The sequence below is a fragment of the Pipistrellus kuhlii genome, unplaced genomic scaffold, assembly GCF_014108245.1.
Source record: "Pipistrellus kuhlii isolate mPipKuh1 unplaced genomic scaffold, mPipKuh1.p scaffold_m20_p_3, whole genome shotgun sequence".
NCBI lineage: Eukaryota > Metazoa > Chordata > Mammalia > Chiroptera > Vespertilionidae > Pipistrellus > Pipistrellus kuhlii.
Window position 1 is genome coordinate 3,316,838 of NW_023425529.1, and position 16,036 is coordinate 3,332,873.

At 56.6% G+C, this 16,036-nt stretch overlaps 1 protein-coding gene across 2 annotated transcripts; it reads left to right on the forward strand.

Moving 5' to 3' along the window:
* The first annotated feature begins 614 nt into the window (after positions 1-614).
* IFT27 (intraflagellar transport 27) lies at positions 615-15,195 on the forward strand. Of its 2 annotated transcripts, XM_036458370.2 has the most exons (7): positions 616-984; positions 7,070-7,149; positions 7,327-7,386; positions 8,430-8,489; positions 9,934-10,051; positions 10,857-10,966; positions 14,985-15,195. In XM_036458370.2, the coding sequence occupies exons 1-7, from the start codon at positions 951-953 to the stop codon at positions 15,081-15,083; spliced, it is 561 nt and encodes a 186-aa protein (XP_036314263.1). In that variant the 5' UTR covers positions 616-950; the 3' UTR covers positions 15,084-15,195. The 2 variants fall into 2 exon arrangements, with proteins under 2 accessions (XP_036314265.1, XP_036314263.1); XM_036458372.2 differs by lacking the exon at positions 8,430-8,489 and having other exon boundaries at positions 615-984.
* Positions 15,196-16,036: the final 841 nt, after the last annotated feature.

Sequence of the window (16,036 nt, forward strand, 5' to 3'; positions counted from 1 at the left end):
ATTCACTGATGCCACTCTAAACACTTCTATATTTTGGAGTTTAACGCGCATATCATCCTTGGGCTTTAAAATAAGATTTCCCCGAAGGATGCGGGGCAAGGACTGGATTTCTAGATGCACCTCGCGGCCGCGCTCCCGGAACCCAGGAACTTGGGGAGCGACAAGAGCCCCCGGGGTATTAAACTCGCCCTAATAAGCTCCGCTTCAGCAAACCACGGCCTCGTCTACTGCGCAGGCGCTGCTCCAGCCAGGCGCGCTCTCCGCGGAGCCTCGGCGGGCGAGTCCACATCCGGGAGGGCAGGGGACCCGGAGACTCCCCGTTCTTCCCGAAGATGGACCGAGTCACCGTCTCCACCAATCAGAAAGCTGCTTTTATCCCAGCCCCCGCCGCAAGACGTCGGAGCTGCTTTCCCGAGAACTTTCCGGCAGCGCGGAGGAGATAAAATGATTGACATCTCCCACAACCATTCGTTAAGCGGTATAAGCGTGACGAGCAGATACTACTACGAATTGTCTTGCAAGAAAGCTCTTTTAGTCCCGCCCCCTTCTCCCATTGGTCTCAGAAATCCTTCGGGGTGGGAGTTTTTGGTGGCAGCCAATCGAGGGCCAGCGGGAAAGCGGAGGAGGCGGGGCAGGCGGTTGCCGGGCCAGCGCGTCTGGCGCGGTGCTTAGCGCCCAGGGTTGCGGGTTCGCTCTTACTGATGGTATCCATCCGGCGGGGGCCGGGCCGGGAATGGGAGCCGTGCCACCTCGCTGGCACCTTCCAGGCGGCCTGCTGAGGCCTTGAGCGGGTCCCTTCCGGAGCTCCCGTGCGCCCCCGCCCCGACCCCAGCGCCGATAGCCGCCCCTCCCTGTGCAGCCCAACTTTGCCGTCTCCACCGCGGCCGCAGGCCCCAACGCCTCTAGTCTCCCCTCTAACCCGGCCTGGGGCCGTGGAGGTGGTTGGTACCATGGTGAAGCTGGCAGCCAAATGCATTCTGGCAGGTGAGTCTGACATTTACAATGTCCGGAGTCCAGAGACCTCAGAAGTTACCGAGAGCTTTTGTTCACGTAAACTGCCCGCCCCCTTTCCCTTTCTCTCTCCCAGTTGATGATAGGGTAAATCCCGTTAGCCTGGTAGAATTCTCTTCCAGGGCACATGGCACCTCCGGCTGGTTTCCGTCCCCCTCATACTCTGAGACCACCCTCACCAGTTTGAGCTCTACGGAGGCGGCAAAGATTCCTTAAACATCAGGCTAAGCATACCAGCTAACCCACGTGCTGTACCCCCAAGTTAGGCATCAGTGTCGTTGGTGGTCGTTTTTCGTGGGATCTTTTCCTGACGCCACTCCCTCTGATAACAGGATTAGAGATGGTAGTGTACCGTTGACCAGAGTTTGCAAAAAGCGCATGTGTGTTGTCGTTAAAATTCCTGTGCCACCCCACGCTCAGGGGGACATACATGCTGAATCCCCCAAAGGAATGAATATTTTGTTTTGTTGCCTGATGCATCCCAAGCACCCCGAACAACATCTGGAACCTGGGAGGTCCTCAGTGACTATTTGTGAAATGAATGACAATGTGGCGCCCCCATTGGTGGTGCTCTCCTTGGATCAGGCTGGACGTTTAGAAAAGCATTTGCCAGGATTCTAGGCCTGGGCCACAGAACACACGTGTGCTTTCCTGAGTCCTCACTGCCTGCCTGGCACACGTGTTTCATTTCACCCTCCCGGTGGCACCCTGGGGTCGGGGCTGGATTGTTCTAACCTTCCTGAGGCACTAAGGCGAGGTCACCCCTAGTGAAGGGGGGTCCGAGGAGACCTGCCCACCTCCAAAACTCTTACCCTGTTACTCTTAAACCTGCGGCCTTCCCAGGGTTTCTTGAGCAGCTCAGGAGAGCAGCAGTGAGGAATTATAAAGAGGAAAGAGATTCCTTTTTATCTCCTTTGGTTCATCCCTTGCAGACTGAAAGAGATGATATCTTTGATACCTTTTCTGATTTGGAAATAAAAGGGCCCCACACAAAGATGACGGACAGCAGTAACTCAGATCACACCGAAGCTAAAAGAAATGGATGGTTCTCCAGAGAGGTCTTGGTTTCCAGAGCGCCAGGAGAGGCAGCATTGAGCAACAGAAATAATTCTGGCTGCGCCTCCATTGGCTGAGTCTGCTAAGAAAAAGCACTTCTCTGAGCCTCAGTTTCCTCATTGATATGGTGGGCATGTTTTTATTTTCTGAATAGATTTTTTTTCTTTAATGGGCTTCTCTCTGTTTTTTCTCTTTTTTTTTTCTCGACTTTTTTCTTTTCTTTTTCTTTTTCATTCAACTTCTACCAGGGAGCTCACTTACGGAGCATTTCCCAGGTGCCAGCATTGTGCTAGACCTCACCGCAGTCGGCTCAGTCCTCACACCACTCTGTGGGGTCAGTATTGTTTGTCATCGTCATTTACAGATGGGGCGGCCCAGGCCCAGAGAGGTTAAGACACTTGCCGTGGGTCACACAGCTGGATGTGGCTGAGCTGGGGCTTGTTCTTAGCCCCGAGCTGTACTTTCTTAAGGTCTAGATTCTAGGCGATTATTCTTCTTTACACCTCCTCCCTCAGGTACTGTTTCACCTGATTTCAACCACTGCTGAGTGATTTCTAAACTCTAACCTCGCTCTCTCTCTTCAGCCCCCTTTCAAAGCCTCCAGGGTATCTTCTCTTGGAAGTTTCCGGAACCAGAGTCCTCAGTACAGCGAGTCAGCTCCACCCCACCCCCCACATGCCCCTCTCGGTTTTCCTTTGCTTTACCCCCACAGGCCTACTGTTTCAATTGAGTGAATCTGCTGGGGGGTTTTATCTCACAATTTAAGTGCTTATTCGTTCAACAGATTTTTATTGAGCACGTACTACATGTAAGTCACCATCAAGGTGTGGTGGGAATACAAGGGTGAGCCAGGACAGCCCCTGCACTCCAGGAAGCGCTGCTGTGCACATGATACCTTGCAGTGTGGCACTCAGAAGGGAATGGAGCGATTCCTCAAGCACAGCTGCTGTTGTGCTGGCTCAGCTCAGGAGGGAAAACAGCACTCGATTTTTATCTCCATGTTATTTAATTTAAAAATCACTTAACTGCTATTCAACATACACCAGGCACTGTACATATTAACTCATTCAATCCTCACAATTCTGTGAAATAGGTTCTGTTATGCCCATTTTGCAGATGGTACAACTGAGGCCCAGAGAGATTGCTGTGGGGAGTAGGGATGATAATACTGTGTTTCCCCGAAAATAAGACATCCCCCGAAAATAAGACCTAGCGCATGGAAAGATAAGACATCCCCTGAAAATAAGACCTAGCGCAACTTTGGGAGGAAAAATTAATATAAGACACTGTCTTATTTTCGGGGAAACAGGGTAGTTCTGACATCAGGTCTCCTGCTAGCAGCAGTGAGCACATTAGCCGCACAGATACGGACAAAGGCCGGAGAGGTGACCTTCGGAGGCTGTGCAGGAAGGACACTGAGCTTGGCCTGGCAGAGAATGGGCAGGATTTGGACTTGGATTGGGGAGACCTGGCAGGTTGTATTCAAAGGATTTTCAGAGAGCAAGAGAACAAGTATACAGGTACTGAACGATAGGGTACACCTGAAGCTTGCATAATGTCATTAACAATGTTCCTGCATTAAAAAAAGGAACATATATGTTTGTTACTGCGTTTACACACAGAGAATAGGAGTGCAGAGCCAGGGTTTGTGAAAGGGAGAGTTGGAGGGCGATGGGAAGGGGCAGGGGTTGACCGAGAGGAGGGTGTGGGGAGGAGTCCTCGGTGGGCTTGGTGTGAGAGCAGCAGGGTGGAAGGTTATGGAATGAGGGCCCATCCGCTGATGCCGAGCTCAGGGTGGGCTGGAGCAGGGAGAAGAGAGGCCTGCTGGGAAGTGTTTTCAGGCAAGACCAGCCAAGAAAACAGAAAACACATTAGGCATTTCAACAGAGAATTGGTTCAGCAGGTGCTGAAGCCCTAAAACAACAAGAGGAAAACACTGAGATGACACAGAACCAGTCGAGAGAGGTGGGGCTGCCAGGAGCTGGAAGCAGAACCCCGCGGAGCAGGAGCAGACCTCTGAGGAGGCTGCCCACTCGGTGGTGCCTCGGGGATTCGGGCACCAGCGTGGCAGGCCATCCGTGGCACAGATCACGGACCCACTGCCCACCAGCCAGGACAGGACCCAGCCGGTTTCAGACCATCTGGGGTCTGTGTCCTGAGACCATCCTGGTACCACAGTGCTGCTGGGGCCAGGCAGGCGCAGACCTGCTCAGTGTCCCGGTGGGAGGGTTTCATGGGGACATGAATCCATCATGGAGACCTGGACGATGAGAGGGGACAGCAGGGCAGCAGGAGCCCCACCCCAGGGCTGGGGAACAGGGAAGAGGGGGTCCTCGGGACCTCCAAACTCAGGAGGACCCTGGTGAGCTGAGAGGTCACCTCTGAGGAGGGGTCCCTGGTGTCTCTGGGGGTGTAATAAACCTGGAGACAGCAGCTAACTAGTGCTGCTGGGGTGAAGGCCATGGCCAGCTGCTGCTAAGAGAAATGACAAGCGGATGCAAGGAGCCAGTGTCTTCCCTCCTCGCCCCGCCCCCCCATCTCCCCGTCTGTCTCTAGAGCCAAGTTTGTATTGTCCCGGCCCCAGCATCACAGGGCAGGGCCCGGATAGATGGGTTAGGGCTGCCACCAGTCCCGGGTGGGGTAACTGGGGCAGTGGGCAGTGACAATCCTGTAGCTGGGATGAAGAGGAGAGGGGTTGAACGTGGGAGGAGGAGGAGTCAGAGGTGACTGGTGGAGTCTGGGGACAGTGAGAGTGAGCGGTGACATCACTAACAGAATAGGTGAGATGGGGTGAGACACAACCTGACCCTCGCAGTAGATGAACTGGGACTGAGCGAAGGCCCATCATTGCTCAGGAGGGGCAGTCAGGGGAGTGAGTAAAGGGGGCAGAGGGCCAAGGACAGCCCCCCGGGATGCCCACATCTGGGAGGCAGGAGAACCAGGCCAGTGCAGGTCACCAGGGCAACCAGGCCAGAGGGCTCAGGAAGGAGGCGGCTGCCTCATCCCTCAGGCCTCGAGGAGCTTGAGGACTGAGAAGAGACCTTTGGGCTTGGCCATTCGGAGGTCACCCCTGGCATCACCGGCTCAGTCCGCCCCTGGGAAGTCTGCCCACTAATGAGACCGCTCCCTCTTTCATCGATGTGCCCAACACCCCGGTTCTCAGCTCCTGCGGTTCAAATTTGCACTTGTCATCTTGGTGCTCTTTCTCCGCGCTGTGCCCAGATCCCTCCTCAACCGACACAGCTCGAGTGCAGAGTGCGGGTGACTGACTGGCGGGCAGGAGAAAGAAAAATGAAATTAACCCGAAAAATCTGTGGGGAATTTCACCCCATTTCCAGCTGGTTCAGAAGCCCAAACGGAGCGGGGAGGGTGGGTGCGGCCCAAAGGCAGGGGGAGTGGTGAGAGCTCTGCTCGCAGAGCGCGGGTTCCGGTGACTCCAGCCTGGGGTCGCCCCCATGTCCTGGAAGGCTGAGTGATGGGGGCTGGGGTCATGTCAAAAATGGTCAGAAGGCCCCTGAGCTGGAGGAGGGGAGGGGTCTGGCCCAGAGAACACGGTGTTGGAACCCGAGGGCAGTGACTCGGCTGGGCCTCTGTCTCTTCATCAGTCACAGGAGGTGGATGATGGGAGGTCACTGCTGAGAGTATGAATGGGCTCAGCGGGGAGGCTCACCTGCGTTGGTTTCCTTGTAAGATGTGGTGGCAAACAGGAAAGCAAGAGCTGGATAGCTCACCCAAACCTGGAGGAATTAACATGAAATGAAATGCCATGAACAGGCAAGTCATTGTCTCACAAGAGAAAATTATAGGTGAGAAAAGTCAAAACTGAGAAGCGAACAGATAACTATCTGGTGCCAGATGGGTACTAGGTTTCTCGGGGTGACCACCTGGTAAGTTATATAATGTCTCATCACTGAAACCAATATGATGATGTGTGCCAACTGGAATTGAGAAATAAATGATTTAAAGTTTTGTTTGTTTTGTTTTAAATTGAAAGTTAACAGCGTAAGGCTACGGGAAAATCAAGAAAAAGCATGGAAACTGCTGTAAATAGGGAGTGAATGTGAAGAGATCACACCAAAGTATGCAAGTCAGGGACTCGTGAAAAGGTGGCCTGGGAGGGGGTGGAATCAGGGTAAGACTCCAGGTGAGGGAGGAGATGTTGCAAATGGAAACAGCGTGGCCCCAAAGGAGGCCGGGCAGAGCCGTGGGTGGGAAAGTGGGAGGATACAGGGCATTAAGGATGGGCACGGCCTGCCACCCGCACCCTTGGGCACAGGAGGAACTCCAGATTAAACTGCCCCCAACGTTCTTATGAGAAATCCAGGACTCAGACAGACTGGGACATACACCTTGAGTTTTGAGGAACTGGTTTGTGGGGTTTCTGACCAACCAAGGAAGGCCGGGGAGATAGCCCAATGGGTGGTGGAGAAGCCAGTGGCCGTTGCAGATGGACGTGGCCCTGGGAAGATGGGCCCCAGTGGTCACAGATGGGCAGGCCAAATGGAGGGCAGCATCACCTGGAAAGGATTTCAAGGCGGCATCGTTTTGTTTTTCATAAATGCAGAAATTCTCAACTCCCACCCCCACAACAACCACCTAAAACAACGGTGCAGGGTCCTAACTACGGATGCTCTTAAACTCAGATCGGTTTAGTCAGCTGAGCTTATCGGTCTGGGCCTGGTCACACCTGTTTACCTTCAAGACTTAGAGTAAATTCCAGGTGGAAAGTGACAGGTTCTCCCACAGGGTATGTCCCCAGTGCTCAGCCCTCCGGAAGCTGCCGCCGCCCGGGTCCGATTTTTTGGACGAGGGGTTAGCCTCGGAGAACTGTGACTGGCCAGCGTGCGTTTGGGAGATTGGTCTCATGGGCCCGCTGCCCTGCCCGCGACCTCAGAGCGCGTGCCCAGGAGAATCGAGCACATTCTCTCTGAAAACTCGGTGAAGTTTGGGACTTCCGGGCCACACGCTCAAGAGATGCTTTCCGTGTGCTCTGTCCGCACAGGGGACCCCGCCGTGGGCAAGACCGCCCTGGCGCAGATCTTCCGCAGCGACGGGGCCCACTTCCAGAAGAACTACACCCTGGTGAGACGCCGAGACCGCGGGCACGGGGCAATAACCCAGCCGGTGGTGCTGTCACAGCCTGCTCTGGGCGGGGAGCAGGGCGAGCCTCCTTGGTGGTCCTCCTGGCGTCGGCGCTTTCGTGACCTGGACACGCCCCTTGGGGCCCCTGACACGCGTGTTCTTGGTTTTCCTCCGCAGACAACCGGAGTGGACTTGGTGGTGAAGACGCTGCCAGTTCCTGACACGGGGGACAGTGTGGTAGGTAGTGCCCTCGACCCGAGGGAGCTCAGGGCCCTGCGCTGGGCCCAGGACCCCGGGTCACCGTCGTCCTCCGTCTGAGACGGGGTGCGAGGCCTGTGTCCTAGACGCGTTGAGTTTGGGGACAGCGCTGCGGACAGGAAAGCATTCCAGGGCGAGGAAGTAAGACTGACATAGGGGCCTTGCCCTCCCAACTGACCTGTCAAGATTCTCAGCCTGCCTCCCCCTGTGGGAATCCACACCTAAAGTGGAATTGCAAGATGCTGTTTGTGCACGTGTGCTTCCCGGGGAGGGGGTTTAAGAGTCACCCATGAGCCAAACCATTTAACTCCCCGACACAGTGGGAAGTGCGCAGGCCACAGTGGGACTCAGATGGCAGCTCTGATATGGACAGCATGGGGGGGGGGGGGGGGATCCAGCCAGGAGGGGGCTGAAGGGGGAAGTTGAGGGGGACTTTCTGGGCAACAGCGTTGGGGAGGGGGTCTCCCACAGGCCGGCTGAGGTCTGGACGGGGCCAGGAGGGGTCCTCCCGTGTCCTCCTCAGAACCGCACCTGAGCCATCGGAGGGACGAGGCTGTCCTACTTTCCGCGCCTTCCCGGGCCGCCTCGGTGACCTCCTTTAGGAAGGATGGTTTTAAGATTTGAAAATCAATTTGGTTAACAAAGTGCAGGATGACCTTTGGAAGGCAGAGCACTTGTCAGCCTGCTTAGCATTCTGTTCCGCCAGGTGGGCAGGCAGCTTGTTCCTGGTAGTTCTGCACTGGAGGTTAGCGGAGGTGAGCCGCTCCGAAAGTGCTGGCTGGGTGGGAAACCGCGCCTCGCAGGGCCTGGAGGTGGTTCCTCTCCCCATCGCAGCCTCCTTGTGCCCCAGGGCGGGGGCGGTGCAGCCTCTGTGAATGTGTACGAGCACCTCACCCCGAAGCCAGGTCAGCACTGAGCCGAGGGCAGTGCCGCTGGCTTGTAGCCATTGCCCCCTCCTCGTCCCCCCACCCCCACCCCTGTCCATGTGTAGACGCTCTTGGGACGCGCCTTTCTGATTCTAGGAGCTCTTCATTTTTGACTCCGCTGGCAAGGAGCTGTTTTCGGAAATGCTGGATAAGTTGGCAAGTAGCCTGCGGTTTTACTTCCTAGCACCCCTCCCGCCCAGGGTCCCCCCTGCTCCCCTCTCCCAAAACGTCACTGCACTGTGGCTGCCGAGGGGAGCTATGGTGGTCTTTTTGTAAGGGCACCGCTTCCAGCCTTGGGCCTTGTGGCCTGGCGAACAAGGGCGGCTCCTGCACGTGCTTCCCGCCAGCCCCCAGCTCTGAGGGGCTGGGTCCCCATGCGCCCGAGCTGTGTGGCTCCGTCCACCCTGAGGCTCACCTTCTAGGCCCACACCCTGGCCCCATGGGCTGGGCCGGGGTGGGCCCGCTGCCCAGGGCTCCCAAGCGCACCCAGCCGTCCTCTCAGGCCCAGCCCCACTGTTCCTTCCCAGGCAGCGGCTCCGCCGATCTGGGCCAGCAGCTAATTAGAAGGGTTCCGCTCCCCAGAGCCCTCCCTGCCTTCCCAAGAACAGCTGCATTTTAATAGAAGCTGTTTCCTGTCCCCTTTGGGGTTATTGTCTTAGCAAAACAGATCCAATGATGGTGAGTTCACACAGGACTGGCTTCACGCATCAGCTCATGAATGTGTGCTACTGTGTGCATGGCCTGACGCCGGCAGGGGGAGGACGTGCTTGGCAGTCAGGGCCACGAGCAGCGCACACCCTGACTCCAGCTCCCTGCTCCAGCTCCATCCTGGGGCTGCCCTGGGCCCCTGGCCTGGAGGAGGAAGGTGCCCCCTGCATGCTCATGGGGACGGGGCTGAATGCAGGTTCCTGAGCTAGTGTGTGGAGTGAAGGTGTGAGGGAATCATCGGTTCAGTGCTGCCGCCCTGGAGGCCCTGGGGGTAGGGAGGTGAGCCCTCCAGAGCTGACCTTCCAAGGAAGACTGGAGGAAAAAGCATTCTCCCTTAAATCTGGGAGGTCCCAACACCCCAGAAATAACCTAGGCTTTCACTGCGCTGGGTGGGGTCCCCAGGGACCAGGCTGTGGCCACAGTCACACGCCTCACAGCCTGTGCAGGGCAACCTACCGCCCGTGCTGAGCAGCAGGTGCGCCAGCCTGCACAATAGCGGGCTGAGGCCCTGAGGCCAGTGGCAGGCGAAGCGCCGCCCGGTGGAGGGAAGCTGACAGCACATCTGACCTGGGCAAGGCGGTCCCCTCACTGCCGCTGCACAGCAGGCCGCTGAGAGCACCCAGCGGGGAGCCTGGCACTGATTACACTCACACCCTGGACTTCATCGCTGCACCCTCCCCACCGCACCCTCCCCAGCCGCCCTCGGGCCCCGCCTCCCATTCATCCTTTGAGCAAACTGGTTTCTTCTGTGGCCCAGTGGTCTGACTCACATCCCCTGGACAGTTTGTCATCTCCCTTCGTCTACACGTCCCCCCCAGAAAACTGGCCAAACCTGCCAGCCGAGAAGTCACTTTCTCCGCCGCTGACATGTCATCCTGTCCCTCTTGCCCAGTGGGAGAGTCCCAACGTCCTGTGCCTCGTCTACGACGTGACCAATGAGCAGTCCTTCCTCAACTGCGGCAAGTGGCTGGAGAAGGCGCGGGCCCAGCTGCCAGGCACCTTCCTCCCAGGTAGGAGCTGCAGCGTCGGGTCAGTGCAGACCTGGCTGTGGGTGTACAGAGGGGTGCCCTGGGCTCTGAGCCTGAGGGTGCACCCACCTCCGAGTCTGTAAACGGGCACGATGACACCCACCGTGCAGGGTTGGGGAGACTCCGGCGGGAAAGGGGAAGGGGCTGTGCCAGGAAGGTGAGGCGTCACTTCTGGAAAGCCAGCCCAGGAAGAACGCGCTGTCTCCTGGTGGGGGAGGAGGGGGTGGGCCACGAGTAAACACACAGGCCCTGCTGTCACTCCTGAATGCTTTAAATCAATTTATGTGTCATCCTTCTGTGAGATCAACAAATCCTCCTCATTACGGACCAGGAAAAAACGCTCTCCAGAGACAGGCTCAAAAATTAGCTGCGGCGGCTGCAGCTGGGGACAGAACTAAATTACCTCCGAGTCCCTGACTCGGAGCCCAGTCCGTAGATTAGTATTAATGACCATTTTTAAAGTTTGCTCCATGAGCTAGGAATCTATTGCAAATGCTCGCATGAATTCGGCCCTCGCCTGCTGGGGCACTGCAGCCTTCAGGGGACAAGGCAGATGGATCCACGGGAGTCTAGAAAAAGGGCCGAGCGGAAGCTGTGGGAAAAGCAGAGCTCGCCCTGTAGGTGGCCTTAGGGTCAACATCGGAGGGTCCCTGTCTTGCTCGCGACTTCAGACCAGGCACCTCGCAGGCGATCTTTTCCCCGAAGTCTGTCTGCTTGCTCTCTTCCCTCCGGCTGCCTCCAAAGGCTGCCAGCTAACTGCCATGCTGCGGCTGTTTCTTCTGAGCAGGTGTGCTGGTGGGCAACAAGACAGACCTGGTCAGCAGACGCGCGGTGGAAGCGGCGCAGGCCCAGGCGTGGGCGCTGGGCCAAGGCCTGGAGTGCTTTGAAACGTCCGTGGTAAGTAGCCACGTGCTCGGCAGCCAATGGGGAGGGGCCTCTGCTGGAGGCGGGTTCTCACGTGATCTCACGTGCGTCGAGTTGTTACCCCGCCATATGCACAGGGGAGTTAGGAACGGGTGCTTACGTTCTCAGCCCAAGGTCATTTCTCAGTGTAGCCAGAGTCACTCGTGCTTTTCAATAAAGCAGATGAGCCAGCCCCGGAAAAGCCGTATCTCATTTAGGGAGGAAGACAAGCCGATTGTGTTCAGTTACAGTGATGCTTGACGTTTGCACAAGACGCTGTGAGTTACGTGCTGTTGGGACGTTACTTCACGGCTCCCGTTCAGCCCCATGCGCCAGGGGCTGGTCTCCCAGTTCCTACTTCCATGTGGGGGAGGTGAAGTGACTTGTCCAAGGTCACGTGACTAGTAGAGGGTGGAGTCAGCATTGAGATCCATAGTATCTGACTCCCATAAGTGCTCCCTGTCCCACCTACCGCAGCCCCCGGTGACTCCAGACTGCCCCCCAGAGGGTCAGCAGGAGCCCTCAGAAGGGGGACAGTCCGAGTGATTTGTTACCGCACCCTCCGTACACACACTTCAGGATTCATCTGTTTGGTGCTAGCGAACCCCCTTCCTGTGTGGGGAGTTTGAGGTCCCAGCCTCCCTGTGACTAGAGTGCAGGCGTGTGACCCAGGTGGTGTCAATCAGACGTGCTCGTGTGTCACTTTTCTACAGAGCCAGCAGCGGCCCTTGCCGGGATTGCTGGCAGACTTGTATGCCTGGCACATGGTGGTGGTAACATGGACCTCACCCGGCCATGTGGCCCCTGGACCAGATTCTTTGGCTCCAAAAGTCAGTGGGCTAATTAATAAATAGCCTGGACGTTGTTTTTTGTTTTTGTTTTTTTAATATATTTTATTGATTTTTCACAGAGAGGGAGAGAGAGGAACAGAGAGCTAGAAACCTCGATGAGAGAACCATCGATCAGCTGCCTCTTGCGCACACACACACACACACACACACACACACCCATCCCCCCAGGGATGTGCCAGCAACCAAGGTACATGCCCTTGACCGGAATCGAACCCGGGACCCTTCAGTCCGCAGGCTGATGCTCTGTCCACTGAGCCAAACCGGCCTCTGCTGGAGGTTGTTTTTACTTAAAATGTACTTAAGCCACGGGCACTTCTGTTGCACCTACGAAACTTGGCAGACGATGCTGTCCAGGGGCATGTGGATGGGAACTTTAACACCCTCCTCCCCGCCCCCGCAAAGGCGTGCTTCCTTAACACGGTAAGCCCCCTGTCCGTCACCGGGACTGGCACTACTTTTTCCATCCGGAAGACAAAACCGACCGGGCGTTTCACGTGTGAAGGAGCGCTTAGCCCGGCAGGTGCTCCGAGCTCCCATGGTGAGAGCAGGACTAGCCGTGGGTCGTCGGCATGTTACCTAACCTATCGGTGCCTCGGGCCCCTCACCTTTCCGGTGGGGATAATAAGCCATAAGCCATGCCCCACGTTGAGTAGCAGGCATGAGAGTGGAGTCAGATGGCGAACATAGAACACTGAGACCGAGTCTGGTGCTCAGCAAACCCGCTGTGCCCGGGAGCTTTCTAACGTGTAAACATTTCCCTCGGCACCTTATTTATACCACATTACCTACTAAATCCTTTAATTCTTAGGCAGTGCAAACATCAATGCCACCCTCGCCTCCGACCCAGTCATCACAAATGCCAAATTAACGAAGCTCTAAGTCGCAAGCTTTTCCTGTGTAGACGGGTGTTTACGCAGTGCGCCTTTGAGCCGTACTGCCCACAGCCGACAACACTTTAGTGTTCCCCTTCCAACATCCCCACTGGTGAAACTGCCTCTCACCCCATGTGCCATGCTCCCCGGAACTCCTGATGGAACTCAGAAAGGAACCCCAGGGGCACAGGGCGGTGGGTTTGCACGCTGCCCGGTGTTTGTTGCCGCCCTGTGGGCGCGGGGCCTATAAATTGTGCCTGCAGAGCTGCCGTTTAGCACTTGGTATTAACTGTGCGCGTTAACTAGTCCCCCCTGAGGCAGCTCGGTTAAGGAAGCTGTAATTAAACAGCAAATATAACAACTCGGAGGCACAGGCAAGTCTTGACGCCAAGGCCGTCTCCTCTCTCCTTAATGTACCGCAATCATCTGGCAAACCTGACGGCGGGCCTGCGCGTTTGCTTGTCTTGCTTTTGTTATTTTTAATTCCATCCCAGAACTTACTCATCTTTTTTTTTTTTTTAATGTTTTGATTTTTTTAAGAGAGGAAGGGGAAGGGAGAAAGATAGAAACTTAGATATGAGAAACATCAATTGGCCGTCTCCTCCACACCCCCTCCTGGGTATCAAGCCCAGGTGCGTGGGACAACGCTCAATCCTTTGAGCCACGGGGTAAAACTTATCTTAAAACTGGAAGTGGTTACCTTCTGACCACCTGCACCCATATCACCCACCTCCCACCCCGAGGCCACTGGCAACACCAGTCGTCGCTCTGTTTCTGTGAGGTCTGTTTTGGTAGACTCCACACACGGGAGATCACACGGTATTTGCCGTTCTCTGGCTTATTTCACTTAGCGCAATGCTGATTTCCACGGTGACTGCCCCAGTTTGCAATCCCACCAGCAGCGCACAATCCCCTTCCTCCACATCCTCCACATTTGTTACTTCTCGTCCTTTCGATGAGCCCTTCTAACAGCCGAGGTGAGAAGTCACTGTGGTTTTGATTCGCAGCCCTGATTGGTGATGCTGAGCACCTTTTCATATGCCTGTTGGCCATTTGAATATTTTCTTTGAAAAAATGTCTGCTCAGGTCTTCTGCCCATTTTTTTAAAAATCAGGTTATTTGTGGTTTTGCTATTGAGTTGTCTGAGTTGTATATTTTGGATGTTAACTCCTTCGCAGATGTGTGGTTTGCAAATATTTTCTCCCATTCCGTGGGTTACCTTTTCATTTCGTTGATGGTTCCTCTTGCAGAAGCTTTTTACTTTAATGTAGAACTACTTGTTGATTTTTGCTTTTACTTCTGCGTTTGGTGTTATTTCCATAGAATCATTGCCAAGATTGATGTCAGGGAGCTTTTTCCCAATGTTTTCTTCGGGGAGTTTTCTGGTTTCAGCTGCGGGGAGAGGGGAGAGAGGAATGAGGGGCTTGGGTCTCTGTTGCCGCCTCCCCTGGCCCCTCAGAACTTGCCAGGCATCTCAGCCGGATGCCCTTTGAGCACTTAGAGATGGGCCTTCCCTGCCCCCGCCAGGGAGCTCTCACCTGCAGCCTCCCGCTGGCAGGTGATCCCCTGCAGGCTGGGCTCCCTCCTGCCCCTCCTGCGGCCTCGGGTCTGGCGGTTCCGGGTTCTAGCGGTTCCTGGTTGAATGTTCTTGTGGGACCCACCCTCCTGGAAGTGGTCCCTGCAGAGTCCAGTTAAGACAGCTCCAGGCTGGTGCTCCTGCTTGGCCCACCCACCGCCACTGGTCCAGGGAAGGGCTGTGGCCTCAGGCGCACAGAGAAGCAGGCTTCCCCACTGAACCCTCCCTGGCTTGGCCACCACAATCGCCAGCCCCCGTCACCTTTATTCTTCCCTGGCCAGGATCCAGCTCAGCCTAAGCCCCGCCTCAGGCTTTCTTTTGGAACTTGACTTCTGGGAGGGAAATGCCACAGCACAACCCTGACTTAGGGGTAGGGGGGTCCATCCTGTCTGCCTTCCCTCGGGCGTGTGGGGTCCTTGCTGTCTGTTATTTTGTGTGGCCTCCGGGGCCTCGGTCAGAGCCAGAGAAGTCTCCTTTCACTCCCTGTCTCACGGAGTGAGAGTGGCTGAAGCCGGGCTCTGTAGACGCAGACCTGGGTTCAAGCCCAGCTCCGCTGACAGGTGTGTGGCTCTGGGCACGGTTTCCTCGGTAAAGCAGCCTCCCCAGGTGGTGTGAATGCGAAACGAGGCAAGTGTGCGTGACCCGACGTGAGTGAGAGTGCGTGCTGGCTCCGATGCCGCGCACAGCGCGACCTCCCCGACCTGTCTCCACAGAAGGAGATGGAAAACTACGAGGCCCCCTTCCAGTGCCTGGCCCGGCAGTTCCACCAGCTGTACCGGGAGAAGCTGGAGGTTTTCCACGCGCTGGCGTGAGGCTGGCGCTGCGGGCGTGTGCGGTGGCTCCCGCTCCGTGGAGACGAGAGAAGATGGCATTGCCTCGGCCCCTCACCTGTTGTGACAGCTTCAAATAAAATGAGAAAACGTACAAGCGGCAGCTCCTTCCGCTCTTGGCCAGGGCAGGCCTGGTGCCATTTTGCACTTGGGCTGCTGGTTCCAGAGCAGCCTGGGAGCCAGGCTGGGGACGGACGGACGGACGGGGGTGGAGGGGGTGGAGGGGGCTGGCAGGCCTCCTGTGGGGGCTGGCACTGTGGGGCGCCTTTCCCTGAAAGCAGCCCCGCATCGTGCTGGGACTGCTGACACTCTGCTGCAGTTGAGATCTCTGCGTGGAACTTGCCAGGGGGCGGAGGGCCCCTCCTGAGTCTAACACACGGGGCTTTGCTGACTGTTCCTTATCCAGAGGCCCCGGAGGGGCCACTGTCCCTGGCGGAACAGCGCCCTCTGCCGGCCGCCCTGGGTTTCTCCCCTCCTGAGGGCCAGCTCTTCCCAGCTGCCGGGAACCCGGCCCCCGGGAGCCAAGAACCAGGGCACTTTCCTTTACTGGCCCGCCTCTCGGAGCCCGGCAGCAGTCATCATTCTCTGTACCGAGCTTGACCATTTTCCATCCCGTCTCCGCTGCCAGATTAATCTCCCTAAAACGCCGCTTCCACTCCTCTGATTAAAGGCCCACGCGGTTCCTCTCACCTTTACATCAGGCTGCAGGCCGAGGTTTGGCACCCAAGGCTGCCTCTGGCCGTCACCTGCCCCCCGAGGGTCTCGGCTCCTTTCACCCTCAGTCCCCTGGCCCCCAGCTTGTGGGAGTGGGAGGCACGGGGCAGAGGTGCCAGCCGTGGGGGTAGGCAGACCCAGTTTGCCCCAACGACTGACGGTGATGGAAATGGCTCCGGTTAGTTGATGACCTCTCCACAGGCTCAGCACTTTACAGGTAT